Below are 16404 nucleotides of genomic sequence, written 5' to 3' on the forward strand. Positions count from 1 at the left end.
ATTCCCTCTTTTCAAAATAGGCTCCCCTTTCCCTAAATTGTTACCAGTTTCTAACAAATCTAAATCCCTCATCCCCTCATTATCATCTCATTCGTGCATTGAGATTCCTGAGCTCTGCCTGCCTCTTGGGTCCTACACGTGGAACTGGAAACATTTCTGAAAATGCTACCCTGGAGGTTCTGGATTTCAACTTTCTACCTAAAAGCTTGAATTTGGCTCTCAGAACCTCTCGCCCACATTGTCCTATGTTGTTCGTACTCACATGTACCAAGAAAGCTGACTCTTCCTCAGCACTGTCTAAAATCTTATATAGGTAACACATGAGGTCCGCCACCTTTGCTCCAGACAGGCAAGTGAGCAAGTGATCTTTACATCCACTAGCCATGCAGCTATCTATTTGCCTAATAATTGAATCTTCAACTAAAATAGCCATCCCAATCCTTCTAGGCAGGACATTTTTTTGTCTGCTAGCTGTGCTCTAAACTGATGCCCTATTAAACTTTAACAAAGGAATGGTGTAGACCCAAAGGTGGATCAAGGAAGCACTTTATTGTAACATCTCAAAGAACCTGACATGGGCCGTGTTTCGGCAAAACGGCCTGCGTCAGGGGTTGATACTGCAAATCCTAGTATGAAACACAAAGTTATTTGAGTTATAAAATACAAGAGCAATGAAAAACTTGCAAAGTATTACAGCATAAATGCTGTATCAACCCCTGACCCAGGCAGTTTTGCCGAAACATGGCCCTTGTCAGGTCCTTCGAGATATTGCAATAAAGTGCTTCCTTGATCTACCTTTGGGCCTACATCATTCCTTTGTTGTACTGTTTGACATTGTGTGGTTGATTCCCTCTTTTTTTACGATTCTATTTAACTTTAAACAATGACTTCAAATGCTAAAACTATAGTCTAAACTGCCTATGTTAAATATGCAGAGTAATTTTTTAAAGACATTGAAATTACCGTTTTAACCTCAAGACTACCTTTTACTAATTTTGAGTGCAATTTCCCAGCAGGTAAATACTCACCAGTGCAATTTTAATCCTCGCAACAGGTCCTGTCCTGGTACCTCTTCTGGATATCTGCAGGTAGATTGTTGTTGGGAAAAGTATATAAAATTAGAGTTGTGCATTCATTTGAAATGACATGGGAAATATCAGTTTCCAATCTCATTTCATATAAATGAAACGATAGGAAAAACTCTGACTTTTTTAGGGGGATGAGGTGTTGTTAATAGGGGACACTCTTCTGAAACAGTGTGCACTTTTCATAAAGAGTGCACACTGTTTCTGAACAAGGGCACACTCATTCCTGTTAATTCACACATATGTGCACCATTACGCATGCACAAATATTCAAGTTTATTATACGTTTACTATCCCACCCTTAGCGGCTAAAAAAGCAAACAGAACGTTAGGAATTATTAGGAAAGGAATGGAAAACAGAAATGAGGACGTTATAATGCCTTTGTATCAATCCATTGTGCGACCGCACCTTGAATATTGTGTTCAATTCTGGTCACCGCATCTCAAAAAAGATATAGTAGAATTAGAAAAGGTACAGAGAAGGGCGAAGAAAATGATAAAGGAGATGGGACGACTTCCCTATGAAGAAAGGCTAAAGTGGCTAGGGCTCTTCAGCTTGGAGAAAAGATGGCTGAGGGGAGATATGATAGAGGTCTATAAAATCATGAGTGGAGTGGAACAGGTAGTCGTGAATCACTTGTTTACTCTTTCCAAAAATATTAGGACTAAGGGGCACACAATGAAACTACAAAGTAGTAAATTTAAAATGAATTGGAATTTTTTTTCTTCACTCAGTTGTAATTATACTCTGGAATTCATTGTCAGAGAATGTAGCAAAGGCAGTTAGCGGGGTTTAAAAAAAGGTTTGGATGGCTTCCTAAAGGAAAAGTCCATAGACCATTATTAAAATGGACTTGGGGAAAATTCACTGTTTATTTCTAGGATAAGCAGAATAAAATGTATTGTACATTTTTGAGATCTTGCCAGGTACTTGTGACTGGATTGGCCACTGTTGGAAACAGGATGCTGTGCCTGATGGACCTTTGGTCTGTCCCAGTATGGCAATACTTATATACTTATATAGTCGAAAGAAACAAGGTAGACAAAATGAAGTCAGACATGACCGTTAGGGCAGGGGGAAAGTTACAGTAATTGCATGTATTCACTCACTACTGGAAAATAGTGCGTCCTCTTTTGGAAAGAAAGCGCACTCTTCCAAAACAGGGCATGATTTTCATGAGTAGTGTGCACTCTTGTGAAAGAGAACTCACTCTTTCCAAAAGAGTGAAAGCTACGAACGATATTGCTCCCGTAACAAAACAAATGTACAATACTAAAGTTCCTGTAAGTAGTATGGGAAATAGGATGAATAAGAGGCTAGTATCCAGCAAGGTGTAATGAAAGGAGTACCAAGACATACAAAGACAGGAAAAGAGTAAGATGAGAACAATGGCTTTATTGAAGAAAATAATCAAAAACCTAACACAGCCACATTTCAGCATATTGCCTGCATCATAAATCCTTTGATGTTGTTACAGAAGTATTTCACTGAAAGAATAACAGTCTGCACAGAGCGCCCTTTAGATGCCTAACTGTGTGTGCGAGCTTTTTTGCCTGCCAAAAGCTGGTGTAAATGCTCGCGCCCAACTGATGGTAGTTAGGTGCACAAATGCTAATATTCTATAGCATTGTGCCTAATTTCCAGGAATGCCCTTCTCATAGTCACACTCCTTCTGAGTTGTGCATGTAACTAATTAGTCTATTAGGCAATAATCATCAATTATTGGAGGTAATTGGCGCTAATTAGGAGTTACATGTGCATTTGATTCAATTGTTTATGCTTTCAAAAAGTATTTCAATAACAAAATAAACAAACACTAAAGCTCCAGTCCCTGTTATTCATTATTGCTTTAAACTCAAGTATACTGAGTATCACTCATTAATCACTGCAGTTAAGAAATATCACTATTCTAAGGTTATTAAATTCACTCGTAACAAGTCTCAGAAGTTGATTCAGATAATGAGAAACATTTCCCCTTCTATCCTTCCCCCTCCATCTCTCTCTCAAATCTTTACCTCCTTTGATACTGTCGCCATGGCCTGGCAACATAAAATTAACATTCTTAGAAGTTCCATGAATCTCTCAGTCCCTTCTCCAATTATCCAAGACTCCAGCCCGACACTTTCAGCAGTTTGGAGCAGTTTTAATTCCCCGACAATACAGGATCTATTACGATTATCGCCTTCCATCCATCTGACATCTTCAGCACTTGATCCATGACCAGCTACATTAGTTAAACCATTTTCCTTACTTTGATGCTGCTGTTGCACTCCTTCATTGTGCCTGGTTCCTGGAAATCAGCCATCATTATGCTGATCTTTAAGCAACTAGACTTAGACCCTTCTCTCCCTTTAAATTACCGCCCTATTTCAATCTTACAACTCTGGAAAAAGTTGTTCTGAAACAATTAGCCTCCTTTTCTGAAAAAACTCTCACTTTACATCCTAGACAGGCAGGTTTCTGAACAGCTCACAGTACGGAAACCCTTCTCACTACACTATACAATGAGATTGCACCTCCTTGGATCATAAATCATCCATTCTCATTGTCTCTTTGGGTCTCTCATTCTACGTTTGATATGGTTGAACATGATCTACTTTTATATTGGCTATCTACAATGGGTATTTCTAGTTCTGTTCTACGCTGGTTTACTTCCTATCTACAAAAAAGTGAGGACAGCTGAAGGAGGATGCCAAGAAGTCTTTAATATAACGTCAACGGAGATTCGGGAGTTGCACAAATTTAAAGCATTGATATTCAGGAAGTGACGTTTGAATGATACGCAGAGCATCAATTAATGTTTAAATGAATTGAAAAATGCCTAAATATGATTGTGGTATATAGTAATACTTACAAAAAAGTAAACATTAACTGATATGTGAATGAATTGATTAAATAAGTTAACGAATGCAGTAAATATGATTGTTGGTTAAAAATAAAATTATATACAATAAATGTGTAAAACACTGCACGAGTGGCACCATACATTTATCTCTTGATACTTCACTTTTAATTCAACCATTCACATGCTGAGATGGTTGCATGTGAATATACCGACATTAGTTCTACTTTAAGCAACAATTATGTTCATGGCAATGTTTTAACTTTACTATGTCATTTGATGTTTCAATTTTTTACTTGTATGATTATACATTATGACTATATGGAGGCTCATCTATTTATACATCATTCGATGTTCTGCGTTGTTCTGTCCTCCGACAGCCTCGCACTAGTTTATAACGTGATCCTAAAATATGTGTAATGCCTTTACTGTTATTCTCAGTTCTAAGGACTATCATTGCTGCACTTTCTCACTGCAAAGATACATGAGCAATGCACTGTGGGTAATGTAGTTCACAGGCAGTGCAACCACACTTGCTTGGCTGTGTAAGAACTATTACCACTGGTTGTGAGGCTGCCCAGACCTCCTCCCTCTCTCTGCCACCTCCTCCCTCTCTCTGCCAAGCTTGGCTCTTTTGTTTTCCTGCTATTATTTCCTGGTCATTCTCACTATCTCTGTCCTGGGTGGTCAGCCAGGTATGACCTTTCCCCCCAATCGAGAGCCGTCCTCTAGGGCCACCCCTTGCTAACCGATGGCAAGCTTTGTCCCCATTGGTCTCTATCTGCTCCTCCCTGAGCCTGTGTGAAGCCTCAACACCTCTTTGTCCTTTCAGCCATGAGGCATTCCAACACCATCTAGCCAGAGACATGGAGCATGGATCATCTCATTCCAGACAGCTCTGTCCTGCTGAAACTCCCTGTAACGAACCTGTTTTTTTTTTTTTACCTTGAAAATATCTCCTCTCTAATGAGATATTGCACATTCCAGTCACCCAGCTTTGGACCATTTCTACCTGTTCAACTATCCTTCCCCCCCCCCCCTGCAATATATCTACCTCTCTTCAGATCTTCACCCCCAACAGCTCTCAGATTAAGGAGTCTCTGTGTCCTGGAGCAGCACCTCAGAACATCTATCTGCAGTGGCGTTCCTAGGCTGGCTGACACCCGGGGCGGATCGCCGATGCGCCCCCCCCCCCCGGCCAAATTACACCCCCCAGGTGCAGCGCAACCCCCCCCCCCCCCCCGGTGAAATTACCCCCCGGGTGCATTTTTACCTGCTGGGGGGGAGGTGCCGCGCGCCTGTCGGCTCCGAGTCCACTCGTTCCCTGCTGCTCCCTCTGCCCCGGAACAGGAAGTAACCTGTTCCACGCAGAGGGAGCAGCAGGGAGGGAACAAGTGCCAACAGGCGCGCAGCACCCCCCCCCCAGCAGCGTGCACCCGGGGCAGACCGTCCTCACCGCCCCCCCCCCCCCCTTGGTGCACCACTGTCTATCTGTGAGTAAATTATCTGTGATTTATTCAATAAAAGAGACTCCATAAAAAATAATAGAGACTTCAGGTGATTGGTGTGCCAAGGTTATACTCCAAGATATTGGGGCATTAAGTCATCAAGCCTTAAGAGTCTTGATATGCGTATCTTTTATATGTTTGTTTCCATTTTAGGCAGTGTTTTATAATTTTATTACATCAAATAATTCCATTTTAAGCAACAATTATATTTATGGCATTGTTCAATTCATTTATATATTATTTGATGGTTTTTGTGTTCTTTGTTTTCTTTACATGTATGGTGCCACTCATGCAGTGTTTTACATATTTATTGTATATAATTTTATTTTTAACCAACAATCATATCTACGGCATTCTTTAACTTATTTAATCAACTAGCCGTTGAGCCCGTTAAAATGGGCTGGTATTGGGGTTTTCGGAGGTCGACGCTGGCCCCCCCCGCGTGGTCGCCACCGCTCCCCCCCCCCCCCCCGCGAGGTCGCCGCTACCGTTCCTCCACCCGGCCCAGGCCCTCTCTTCGCTACTGAACTTTACATCCATTCGCCAGAAGGCAGCAGGGCAGATCAGCTGAGCTGCCGTCGGCCTTCCTTCTCTGCCTGTGTCCCGCCCTCATGTGACGTAACGTCAGCGAGGGCGGGGCACAGGCAGGGAAGGAAGGCGGACAGCAGCTCAGCTGATGTACGTGCTGCGTTCCGGTGAATGGATGTAAATTCAGTAGCGGAGAGAGGACCTGGGCCGGGTGGAGGGCTGGCAGCGGCGGCGACACCGGTTGGGGGGGAGCGATAGCGGCGACCTCGGGCGGGGGGAGCGGTAGTGACCTTGGCGGCTTTGTGCAGTTTCCCTCTCTGTCCCGCCCCCGTCATCACGTATTGACGCGGGGGCGGGACAGAGAGGGAAGTCTCTACTGCGCATTTGCGAGTCAGTCGGTCACTCGCCATTTATATGTTTGGTTCATTCACATATCAGTTGATGCTTTACTTTTTTGTAAGTATTACTATATACCACAATCATATTTAGGCATTTTTCAATTCATTTAAACATTAACTGATGCTCTGCGTATCTCTTATATTTATGTATTTCATTATGCAGTGTTTTCTAATTTACCATTTCATACAATTTCATTTTTTTATTCCTCTTTTACTTCTATTTTTTATTTCTTTTATTCATAAAGATAATTTTTTTCCACTATGTTTTAGATTTACGATAAATTTAGGAAATCACTTCATTAAAATCAACTGCATCAATTTTGCGCCACGAATTACAGACACTATACAAATCATCATTCCTTGTCATCAAGCAGATGAAGCCATTACGTATGGGTTATGTCCATCAACCAGCAGGGGAGATAGAGAGCACTCAAACTTTCTCAGTGCCCTCTTGGCCAGCTAGCTCCACTGCCTCTTCAGTATTCTCTATCTCCCCTAGCAGGGTGGCTGCAGCTTCTCGAGCTCCAGAAAAATCTGCCGGGAGGTGGTTCCTGGCTTGCTAGTTGTTAACCGGGGTGTTGGAGGCTATAGCAGCTTCACTTTAAAGGCACATAGGTTAGCCCTTTCCCTGCCTTACCCATACCTCAGTGGATGTGGACATATTGCATTGCTTTCCCTGTCCTTACCCACCAACAGTGGATGCAGGCATATAGGTTCGCCCTTTCCCTGCCTTTCCCACTCATCTGAGCCTCCAGAGTCTTCAATACCTCTGCTTTCCTCACAGCGTTAAAAAAAAAAAAAAAAGTTGCGTCGCGTTTTTAAACGCAGAGACGCTGGAACAGAGGTTTTTGACCTGATTTTCAGCAGGATCGTAGTTGTACGCTAGATCCTTTGAGGTAAGAGTGTTTTCTAACTCCTCCGGGGTGGGCCCGCAATCGGGGCGATTTTGGCGCGAAAACGCCATTTTGGATTTTACCGCCGTTTTTCGGCGATGGCTGCGGACAATGTAAAGCGCTGTTCCACGTGTGGCAAGCGCAAATCAGCAGCAGGGCTCTGTAAATCGTGCTGTACAGGCGTAGGATCCGGCCCGAGCATGGCGAGCGATGTTTCTTCCCGCTCTGAGCTGGCAGCGGGCGCCATTTTGCTTACACCGCATGGCGCGGTCTCCCTGGACACGGAGAGACCTGAGCCGGGTGGGGCACCTCGAGATGAGGTTATTTCAGGAGTGGCTAGCACCGGACAGGATTTGGGTGCCCAGGGTGAGATTTTCTCCCCGGATTTTGTGCTTTTGCTGCATAAAGCATACATGATGAAAAGAGCCCTCCCTCAAGGGTTGCCTGAGGCCCCTGTGATGGCCCCCCCGATGGATTCTGGCCTAGGACTGCCCACTGAGGTTTTCCCGGATGATTGGCCCAAAGATAAGCGCAGAAGGGTTAATTTCCCTTCAGATTGTGGTGCACCTTTTTCCCCCCCGTGGTCGGGGTGTGAGGATTCGGAGAACTCTGACAGACGTTCTTGGTCTGAGGAACCGGAGTCAGGTGCGGATTTACCACAGGATCTGGATGATCCCTCCGCGGTGAGGATTTTCCACCGTGATGAGCTGCCAGCGCTTATTTCAGATACCCTGCAGGCCCTCTCGATTGAAGATCCTGACAGTGGCATGGCCTCCTCGGGTAATCCCAGGATGGCTAGTACCAAGAAAGCTGCTCGGGCCTTCCCTTTGCATGACTCCATCCTAGAGCTTGTGTCGGCTCAGTGGGCTGACCCCGAGGGACCTTTGAGAGTTTCCAGGGCTATGGGGCAGTTATACCCTCTGCGTGAGGGGCATATGGCTCGTTTTCAAATGCCTACAGTGGATGCCCTAGTCACTGTGGTGACAAAGAGAACTACCCTCCCTGTTGAAGGAGGTGTTGCCCTGAAGGATGTTCAAGACCGTAGGCTGGAAACAGCGTTGAAACGGTCCTTTGAAATTGCAGGTCTCACTGTTCGGGCGTCTGCATGCAGCTGTTATGCTGCTAGAGCCTGCCTAGCTTGGCTGCAACAGGCAGTGGCACAGCCCAGAGATGGAGCGGAGCCCTTCTTGGATGTGGCTCCGCGGATGGAGGTGGCCTTGTCCTTTCTGGCTGATGCCCTTTATGACCTTGTCAGAGCTTCGGCTAAACAAATGGCAGTAGCAGTGGCGGCTCGCCGTCGTCTGTGGCTACGGCACTGGGCAGCGGACATGGCCTCTAAGCAAAGGTTGGTGAAGTTGCCTTTTCAAGGACTTCTCCTATTTGGTGAGGAGTTGGAGAAAATTGTGAAAGGCTTGGGTGATCCAAAACCCCAGCGCTTGCCCGAAGATAGGCAGAGGCCTTCCTCTAAGGGCCAGGCGGTCCACTCCTCGTACAGACCTCGCTTCCATGAAGCTAGAAGGTACCGCCCGGGGCGTTCGGCTGGGTTCACTTCACGTGCCCGTGGTCAGCAGAGGAACTCCTTTCGCTCGGACAAGCGTTCCGCAGCTGGTGGCTAAAGGCCAGGAGTTCAGGGGCAACCCTCTCAATGATGGTGCGCCGGCCCTCTCCTCGATGCCTGTCATCGGAGGACGACTTTCCCTCTTTGCCGAGGAGTGGGCCAAGATTTCCTCAGATCAGTGGGTTCTGGACCTGATCAGAGATGGATACAGAACAGAATTCAACGCCCCAGTAAGAGACGTGTTTGTGGAGTCCCGATGCGGTTCTGCCGTCAAATGGGCGGCGGTGGAGGAGACTTTACAAGGTCTGATTCGGTTAGGGGCGGTGACCCCGGTGCCTCCCGCCGAGCAGGGCTGCAGCCGTTACTCCATCTACTTTGTGGTGCCGCAAAAAGGTGGGTCCTTTCGCCCTATTCTGGACTTAAAAGCAGTGAACAAGTCCCTGAGAGTGCGGCATTTCCACATGGAATCCCTGCGCTCCGTCATTGCGGCGGTTCAGCCAGGAGAGTTTCTCACGTCTCTAGACCTGAAAGAAGCTTACTTGCACATACCGATCTGGCCCCCGCACCAGAGGTTTCTGAGGTTTGCGGTGTTGGGAAAACATTTCCAGTTCAGGGCCTTGCCTTTTGGCCTCGCCACAGCTCCCCGAACCTTTTCGAAGGTAATGGTGGTAGTAGCTGCTTTTCTCAGGCGAGAAGGTATCAGGGTTCACCCGTACCTAGACGACTGGCTTATCAGAGCAGACTCTGCAACAGAGAGCTTACAAGCTACAGCCAGAGTGGTCTCAGTACTGCAATCTCTAGGCTGGGTCGTCAATATGGCCAAAAGTCACCTGACCCCTTCACAATCTCTAGAATTTTTGGGGGCCAGGTTCGACACAGTCTCGGGTTATGTGTTCCTACCCGAGCTAAGGCGGTGCAAGCTTCAGAATCAGGTCCGTCTGCTCCTGAGGATGCCCCGCCCGCGAGCTTGGGACATTGTCCAGCTGCTGGGATCGATGACAGCCACGATGGAAGTGGTACCCTGGGTGAGAGCGCACCTGAGACTGCTACAGTATTCCCTACTCCAGAGGTGGTCTCCAATTTCTCAGGATTACCAATGCAGACTCACTTGGCTCCCTGCGGCCCGACTCAGCATGGAGTGGTGGCTCTCGGACAGCATGCTGCGTCGAGGAATGCCGCTGACGCTCCCCATTTGGTGCTTGGTGGTAACGGATGCCAGCCTGAAGGGCTGGGGCGCACATTGCAAGGGGAAGCATGCCCAGGGTCTATGGACACCCGAGGAGTCGGAGTGGTCCATCAACCGCCTAGAGTTGAAAGCGGTGTTTCAGGCGCTTCTGGCTTTTCAAGTGACCCTGGAAGGATTGGCTGTCAGAGTGATGTCGGACAACACGACAACAGTGGCCTATATAAATCGACAAGGCGGAACAAGGTGCAGAGCACTAGCCGCGCAGGCCGAACTGATTTGCCACTGGGCCGAGCTGCATCTTCAGTGTCTGTCGGCAGTTCATATTGCAGGTCAGAGCAATGTGCAGGCCGATTATCTGAGCAGGCATCAGATCGATCCAGCAGAATGGAATCTGGCACACGAAGTATTCCTGCAGATCTGTGCCAAATGGGGCAAGCCCGTGATGGATCTCATGGCGACAAGTTCCAATGCCAAAGTCCCGTGCTTCTTCAGCAGACGGAGAGATCCTCGCTCGGCGGGGTTGGATGCCTTGGCTCAACCCTGGCCTCCGGGTCTTCTTTATGTGTTTCCCCCATGGCCCTTGATAGGGCGCTTGCTCTTGCGGATTCGGCTGCACCCAGGAGAAGTGGTCCTCATCGTCCCGGATTGGCCAAGGAGACCTTGGTATGCAGACCTCCGACAGATGCTTCTGGAGGCTCCTCTGCCGTTACCTCTGGTACCGAACCTGTTGTCTCAGGGTCCGGTAGCCATGGAGGACGCCTGCCGCTTTGGTCTTACGGCATGGCTATTGAGAGGGCGCAATTGAGGGATAAAGGTTATTCCAATAAAGTGATTACCACTCTCCTGCAAGCCCGCAAACGGTCCACTTCCGTAGCTTATGCTAGGATTTGGTGCCTGTTTGAGTCTTGGTGTGCTTCCAGAGCCATTGCACCAATGCGGGCTCCTGTCTCGCCGATTCTGGACTTTTTGCAGGAAGGTGTACAAAAAGGCCTGGCCTATAATTCCCTGCGGGTGCAAGTGGCAGCGTTGGCCTCCCTTCGTGGTAAGGTGGGAGGCGTGTCTTTGGCTGCTCACCCAGATGTGGTATGGTTTCTTAGAGGGGTGCTTCGGCTCCGACCTCCCGTGCGAGCACCATGTCCAGCTTGGAACCTGGGGCTAGTTTTGAAAGCCCTGCAGGCATCTCCTTTTGAGCCGCTTCGGCGAGTATCGGAGAAGGATTTGACACTGAAGGCCGTTTTTCTGGTGGCCATTACCTCGGCGAGACAGGTGTCAGAGCTCCAGGCGCTGTCCTGTAGAGACCCATTTCTGCAATTTTCAGAGTCAGGAGTCACGGTTCGGACCGTGCCTTCCTTTATACCTAAGGTGGTTTCAGCGTTTCACCTAAACCAGCCTATTTTCTTGCCCTCTTTTTCAGAGGAAGAGTTTCCAGAATCTTTTGGGCAGCTGCACCTTTTGGATGTGCGCAGGACTCTGCTGCAGTATCTGCGAGTTACTAACTCTTTCAGGACTTCTGATCATCTGTTTGTTTTACTATCAGGTTCTCGCAGAGGGTCTCCAGCGTCTAAGGCCACTATTGCCTGCTGGCTCAAAGAGACTATCTTTTCAGCTTATCTGCTGGCTGGCCGGGTGCCGCCTGTAGCCTTTAAGGCGCATTCTACTAGAGCGATTTCTTCCTCTTGGGCTGAAACTGGAGCACTCTCTCTTCAAGAGATATGCAGTGCAGCAACATGGGCTTCTAAGCTCTCCTTTGCCAGACATTACAGGCTGGATGTGGCTGCCAGGAGGGATGCGCGTTTTGGAGCACAAGTGCTAGCGCGTGGTGTGGCTTGTTCCCACCCTATCTAGGGATTGCTTTGTTACATCCCATACGTAATGGCTTCATCTGCTTGATGACAAGGAAGGGAAAATTAGGTTCTTACCATGATAATTTTCTTTCCTTTAGTCATAGCAGATGAAGCCATGAGCCCTCCCTGTTGGATTGTCAGTATGCTGTAAATTGGGTTTTTTTCAGGTTCTGTTCTAATTTCCTGAAGTTCCTTCCTTGGGAGAAAGTTGGAAAACAATCTTCAGGATTCATGTTCAGTTTAACTTTAGGAGGATGAGTTCATTCCCTCCAGGAGGCGCGTGTGTTCCCCTCCAGTTCTGTAAATAGGAGGATGAGTTCATTCCCTCCAGTGTGTTGGGAGGATGTGTGATTTCCTCCAGGAGGTGCGTGTGTTCCCCTCCACTTCTACAATAAGGAGGATGAGTTTATTCCCTCCAGGAGGATGTGCATTCCCTCCTTTATGAGTTCATGCCCTTGTGATGGGCCATCGTTCGCTGTGAGGAAAGCTCTTGTGATTCCCATTGCGGTTGGCCATACTGCTTTGGAAGCTTCAAATACTGAAGAGGCAGTGGAGCTAGCTGGCCAAGAGGGCACTGAGAAAGTTTGAGTGCTCTCTCTCTCCCCTGCTGGTTGATGGACATAACCCATACGTAATGGCTTCATCTGCTATGACTAAAGGAAAGAAAATTATCATGGTAAGAACCTAATTTTCCCTTCTTTGGACATTTTAATATATGTTTTTTGGTCTCAAAAAACCATTTTGTGTTTACATTTTATTGGTTGGCACAGCCACAACACCAATCCATTCAATTTCAGTTCATTTTTAACGAGCATTATTCCTGATGGCAAGATTTCCATGCAGTCGGATCGTAAGAGTTTGTTCTCACACATCGTTTTTCAGTCATTTCATTTGGCACTTATTGTTTTTATACACATATTTTACCAATTTATTTCTATTAATTATATTTTTAATCGGCAGCATTTCCTGGCAAGATAGAAAATAAGCATTAGTTATTATTTCCAACAAATATTTTATGCGGCTCATCTCTACAGTCCAGTGTATTACATTTTACAAGTTTCACTCGTACAACCTGCCATACACCTATGTAGATGCCATATTGTGATTCAGTCCATAAATTCATTCACGTTCTTAATTTGAAACATGACCATAAAAATTGATCCCAGTAACACTCTATGGTGCGACGTAGCTTCAAAGCTAATTGGTTTAAATTTCTTTCTTTCAGATTGACGTAGCCACACTTGACATACTCAATAACATTAGATACATGAAATATGCACGTCACCATACCACCACGATCGCCAGTAAAACATTTACAAAAATTCAGTTTTCACAATAGATGCAATTTCTAATATGGTTCCTAAAAGATAGTAATATTTGTCCTCTCCAACTGCATTTTATTTTTAAAAACACAGAGTGGAAATTTACAAGTTACAGTTTACAGTTTACAAATAATCATTATGTTTACGTTGTTGACGTCATAGATGCGTTCTACCATCACGGTGTACAGCAGCACTGGATTTTCTCAGTTTTCCCTCTTTTTATTTGACACTTTTTTATTTCATAGCTATATGCATTATGTACTCCATAGTCATCTTCACTAGTCTATCCGACTACACGCTGTTCCGTTTTAGTTTCATTTTTGGCGTAATTCCTTTTTCTCCTTCTGACTCCCTACTATAGATATTGCAACATACATCTGCGTCTATTCCAATACATTTAGGCATATGTCTCCACAGCATTCAAAGGTGACTCAAAGTCCGTCACATATTTCTGATTTGGTAGACTGTCACCATTGTTCTTCTTTCACAAATTAATGTCAGCCATACTTTTCAGCATTTTATTTACAGACACATTGTTTGTTTCTTTTAAAACTTTGGCATCAACCACTACAGTTTCACTGCATGTTAAGTTTGATATATTCAGGTTTGTCTAGATATATGGTCTAGTGGTTAGGGTGGTGGACTTTGGTCCTGGGGAACTGAGGAACTGAGTTCGATTCCCACTTTAGGCAAAGGCAGCTCCTTATGACTCTGGGCAAGTCACTTAACCCTCCATTGCCCCATGTAAGCCACATTGAGCCTGCCGTGAGTGGGAAAGCGTGGGGTACAAATGTAACAAAAATAAAAAATATATACTTTTAAATGTCTTAACCTTATTGTTTTTCTATTCTTCAGAACCCTAACAGCTACTTTTCTCTTGATTAAGCCATCAGCCAAACACAAGAGGTAAAACCCATTTTCACATACATTTACAGATAATTATTATCAGGTCTATGTGTATATACTATTGATAGCATTTTTTACTTGTTTTTAGTTTGCACATTTGTTTGTCCGATTCTAAACATATTGGATTGTTTATCACCTGATGACCTCTGACCCATGTAAAGTCTAATACATAATGTACAAGCCAAGACTCATCTTTTACTTTTGATTTTTTATACTTTTTAATCTCTGTATATATATATGAATGTGATTATTGCACAAGTTGATTTTATATATGTCACTATTTTATATATGTCATTTTTGTCTAATTACATTACTTTTTATGTAATTAGTTATTTTGTTTTTCATGTAGATCTAATAGACCCCTGATGCAGGCCTTGGAGCCGAAACACGGCCGGGTTGGGTCGTTATTTTAGCTGTTATATTAAAGACTTCTTGACATCCTCCTTGACATCCACTTTTTTTGTTCTATTGCCTTCGTTGCATGTGAGGGTTTTCCTCCTCCTTTTTGTTTTCTATTGGTTACTTCCTATCTACACCAGCACTCTAACCATCTAGATTAGATTGGTGAGGCAAGATTTCCCTTCACTAAATCTATGTGGGCTTTGTCTCATTATTCCATGCTTTTGAATGTGCTCTGTAATTTTGTTCTTTATAATTGTCTCTACCATTTTGCCTACCACCGACGTCAAACAATAGGGCATCCAGATAGTGAGGTTGCAATAGAGAGCATAGTAGACCAGGAGGGGCATTTTCTAAAGAAACGTCTAAGTTGGAATTTGGACGTCTTTGTAAAACGTCCAAATTCGGAAGCGGGGAAAAGGTCATTTTTGAAAAAAGATGGACGTCCATATTTGTTTTCGAAAATACCATGGACGTCCTTGGATTTTCGGCCATTTTCGAACACAAAGACATCCAAATGCAAGATGTCCAAAACAGAGAAGGAGTGATTTAATAGTTAGTGCAGCAGGCTTTGATCCTGGCAACATGGGTTCAATTCCCACTGCTGCTCCTTGTGACTTTGGGCAAGTCAAATGCACAAGGAGCATTTTTGGATATGACATCTAAGTCTGAATTTGGACATTTTTTGTAAAATGTATAAAATCAGAACAGGAAAGGTCATTTTCTACAAAAAAAAGTCTATCTTTTCCTTTAGAAAGTGCTGTTTGGAAAAATGTTTTGTGATTTGGAGAAGGAAGGGGAGGTGATCCCCGAGTTCCTCCAGTGGTCATTTGGGGCACCTTTTGTGTGGATTTATGTCACTTTTTGTACGTCTGTCTCTTTTGAAAATGAGCCTGCAGGTGTCTTTAAATAAAAAGCAGACAGATTTTCAAGATTGCACATTATCACTGTCAACTGCTGAGCAAGATGTAAATAGGAACAACAAACAGTCTGAAAAGTCTATATGCGAATATATATGTACCAAGACAGTAGGCTTCTCCCCAGAACTATCTAAAATCCCATCTAGGTGACATGTGAGGTCCACCACCTTTGCACTAGGCAGGGAAGTCACCAAGCGAACCTGACATTCACCAGTCGCCCAGCTATCTACACGCCTAATAATCGAATCACCAACTACAACAGCTGTCCTAAGCTTTCCATCCTGGGCAGAAGCTCCTGGAGACACAGCTTCAGTATGAGAAGATATTGCATCCCCTGGTGGGCTGGTCCTGACTACAAGATTATTTCCAACTTCACCAGGATGATGCTCTCAATTTAGGAGGCCTCCCTCCTCTAAGGCAGCATAGGGGCTGCCAGACTTGAGGTGGGACTTCTCTACAACGTCCCTGTAGGCCTCCTCTATGTACCTCTCTGTCTCCCTCAGCTCCTCCAAGTCTGCTACTCTAGCCTCTCGTTCTCTGAGAGCTAGGAGCTCTTTGCATTGATCACACACATATAACCTCTCACCAACTGGGAGATAATCATACATGTGACACTCAGCCCTCGCACTGCTGGCCTGCCCTCTGTATCCTAGTATTACATAGTTTTTTTAATTAAAACTTCTTCACGTACTAGTGATATTAGATGAATATAAAGAGCCTTAAGATTATATGGTATAATGTGTAATTTATTTGGTGTTTATTTCCCAGAAACTAATTAAATGTAATTAAAACTAATAAAGATATAATTAAAACTCTAATGAAAACACTCCTCTTGTTATACTAATTAAAGTAATGACTATATATGAAGAGTTGTGCTAGGGTTGGTTGAAGAGGGCACATATATGTGAGTACAGTGGGTTTCTTGTGAGTTTTGGAGGGCTCACAGTTTCCACCACAAGTGTAACAGGTAGGGTGAGGTATGGGCCTGCATTGCACCCACTACACACTACTCCA

At 45.0% G+C, this 16404-nt stretch overlaps 1 protein-coding gene across 2 annotated transcripts in view; it reads right to left on the reverse strand.

Annotated features, from left to right (window-relative positions):
* The window catches only part of LOC115466332 (histo-blood group ABO system transferase 1-like), an 89387-nt gene that overhangs the window by 24227 nt on the left and 48756 nt on the right, over positions 1-16404 (reverse strand). For both annotated transcript variants that reach the window (XM_030197510.1, XM_030197509.1), the window contains one exon: positions 1029-1082. In XM_030197510.1, coding sequence (XP_030053370.1) covers positions 1029-1082 — 54 coding nt within the window. The remainder of the gene's footprint in view (positions 1-1028; positions 1083-16404) is intronic.

Source organism: Microcaecilia unicolor, chromosome 3 (genome assembly GCF_901765095.1).
Source record: "Microcaecilia unicolor chromosome 3, aMicUni1.1, whole genome shotgun sequence".
Taxonomy (NCBI): domain Eukaryota; kingdom Metazoa; phylum Chordata; class Amphibia; order Gymnophiona; family Siphonopidae; genus Microcaecilia; species Microcaecilia unicolor.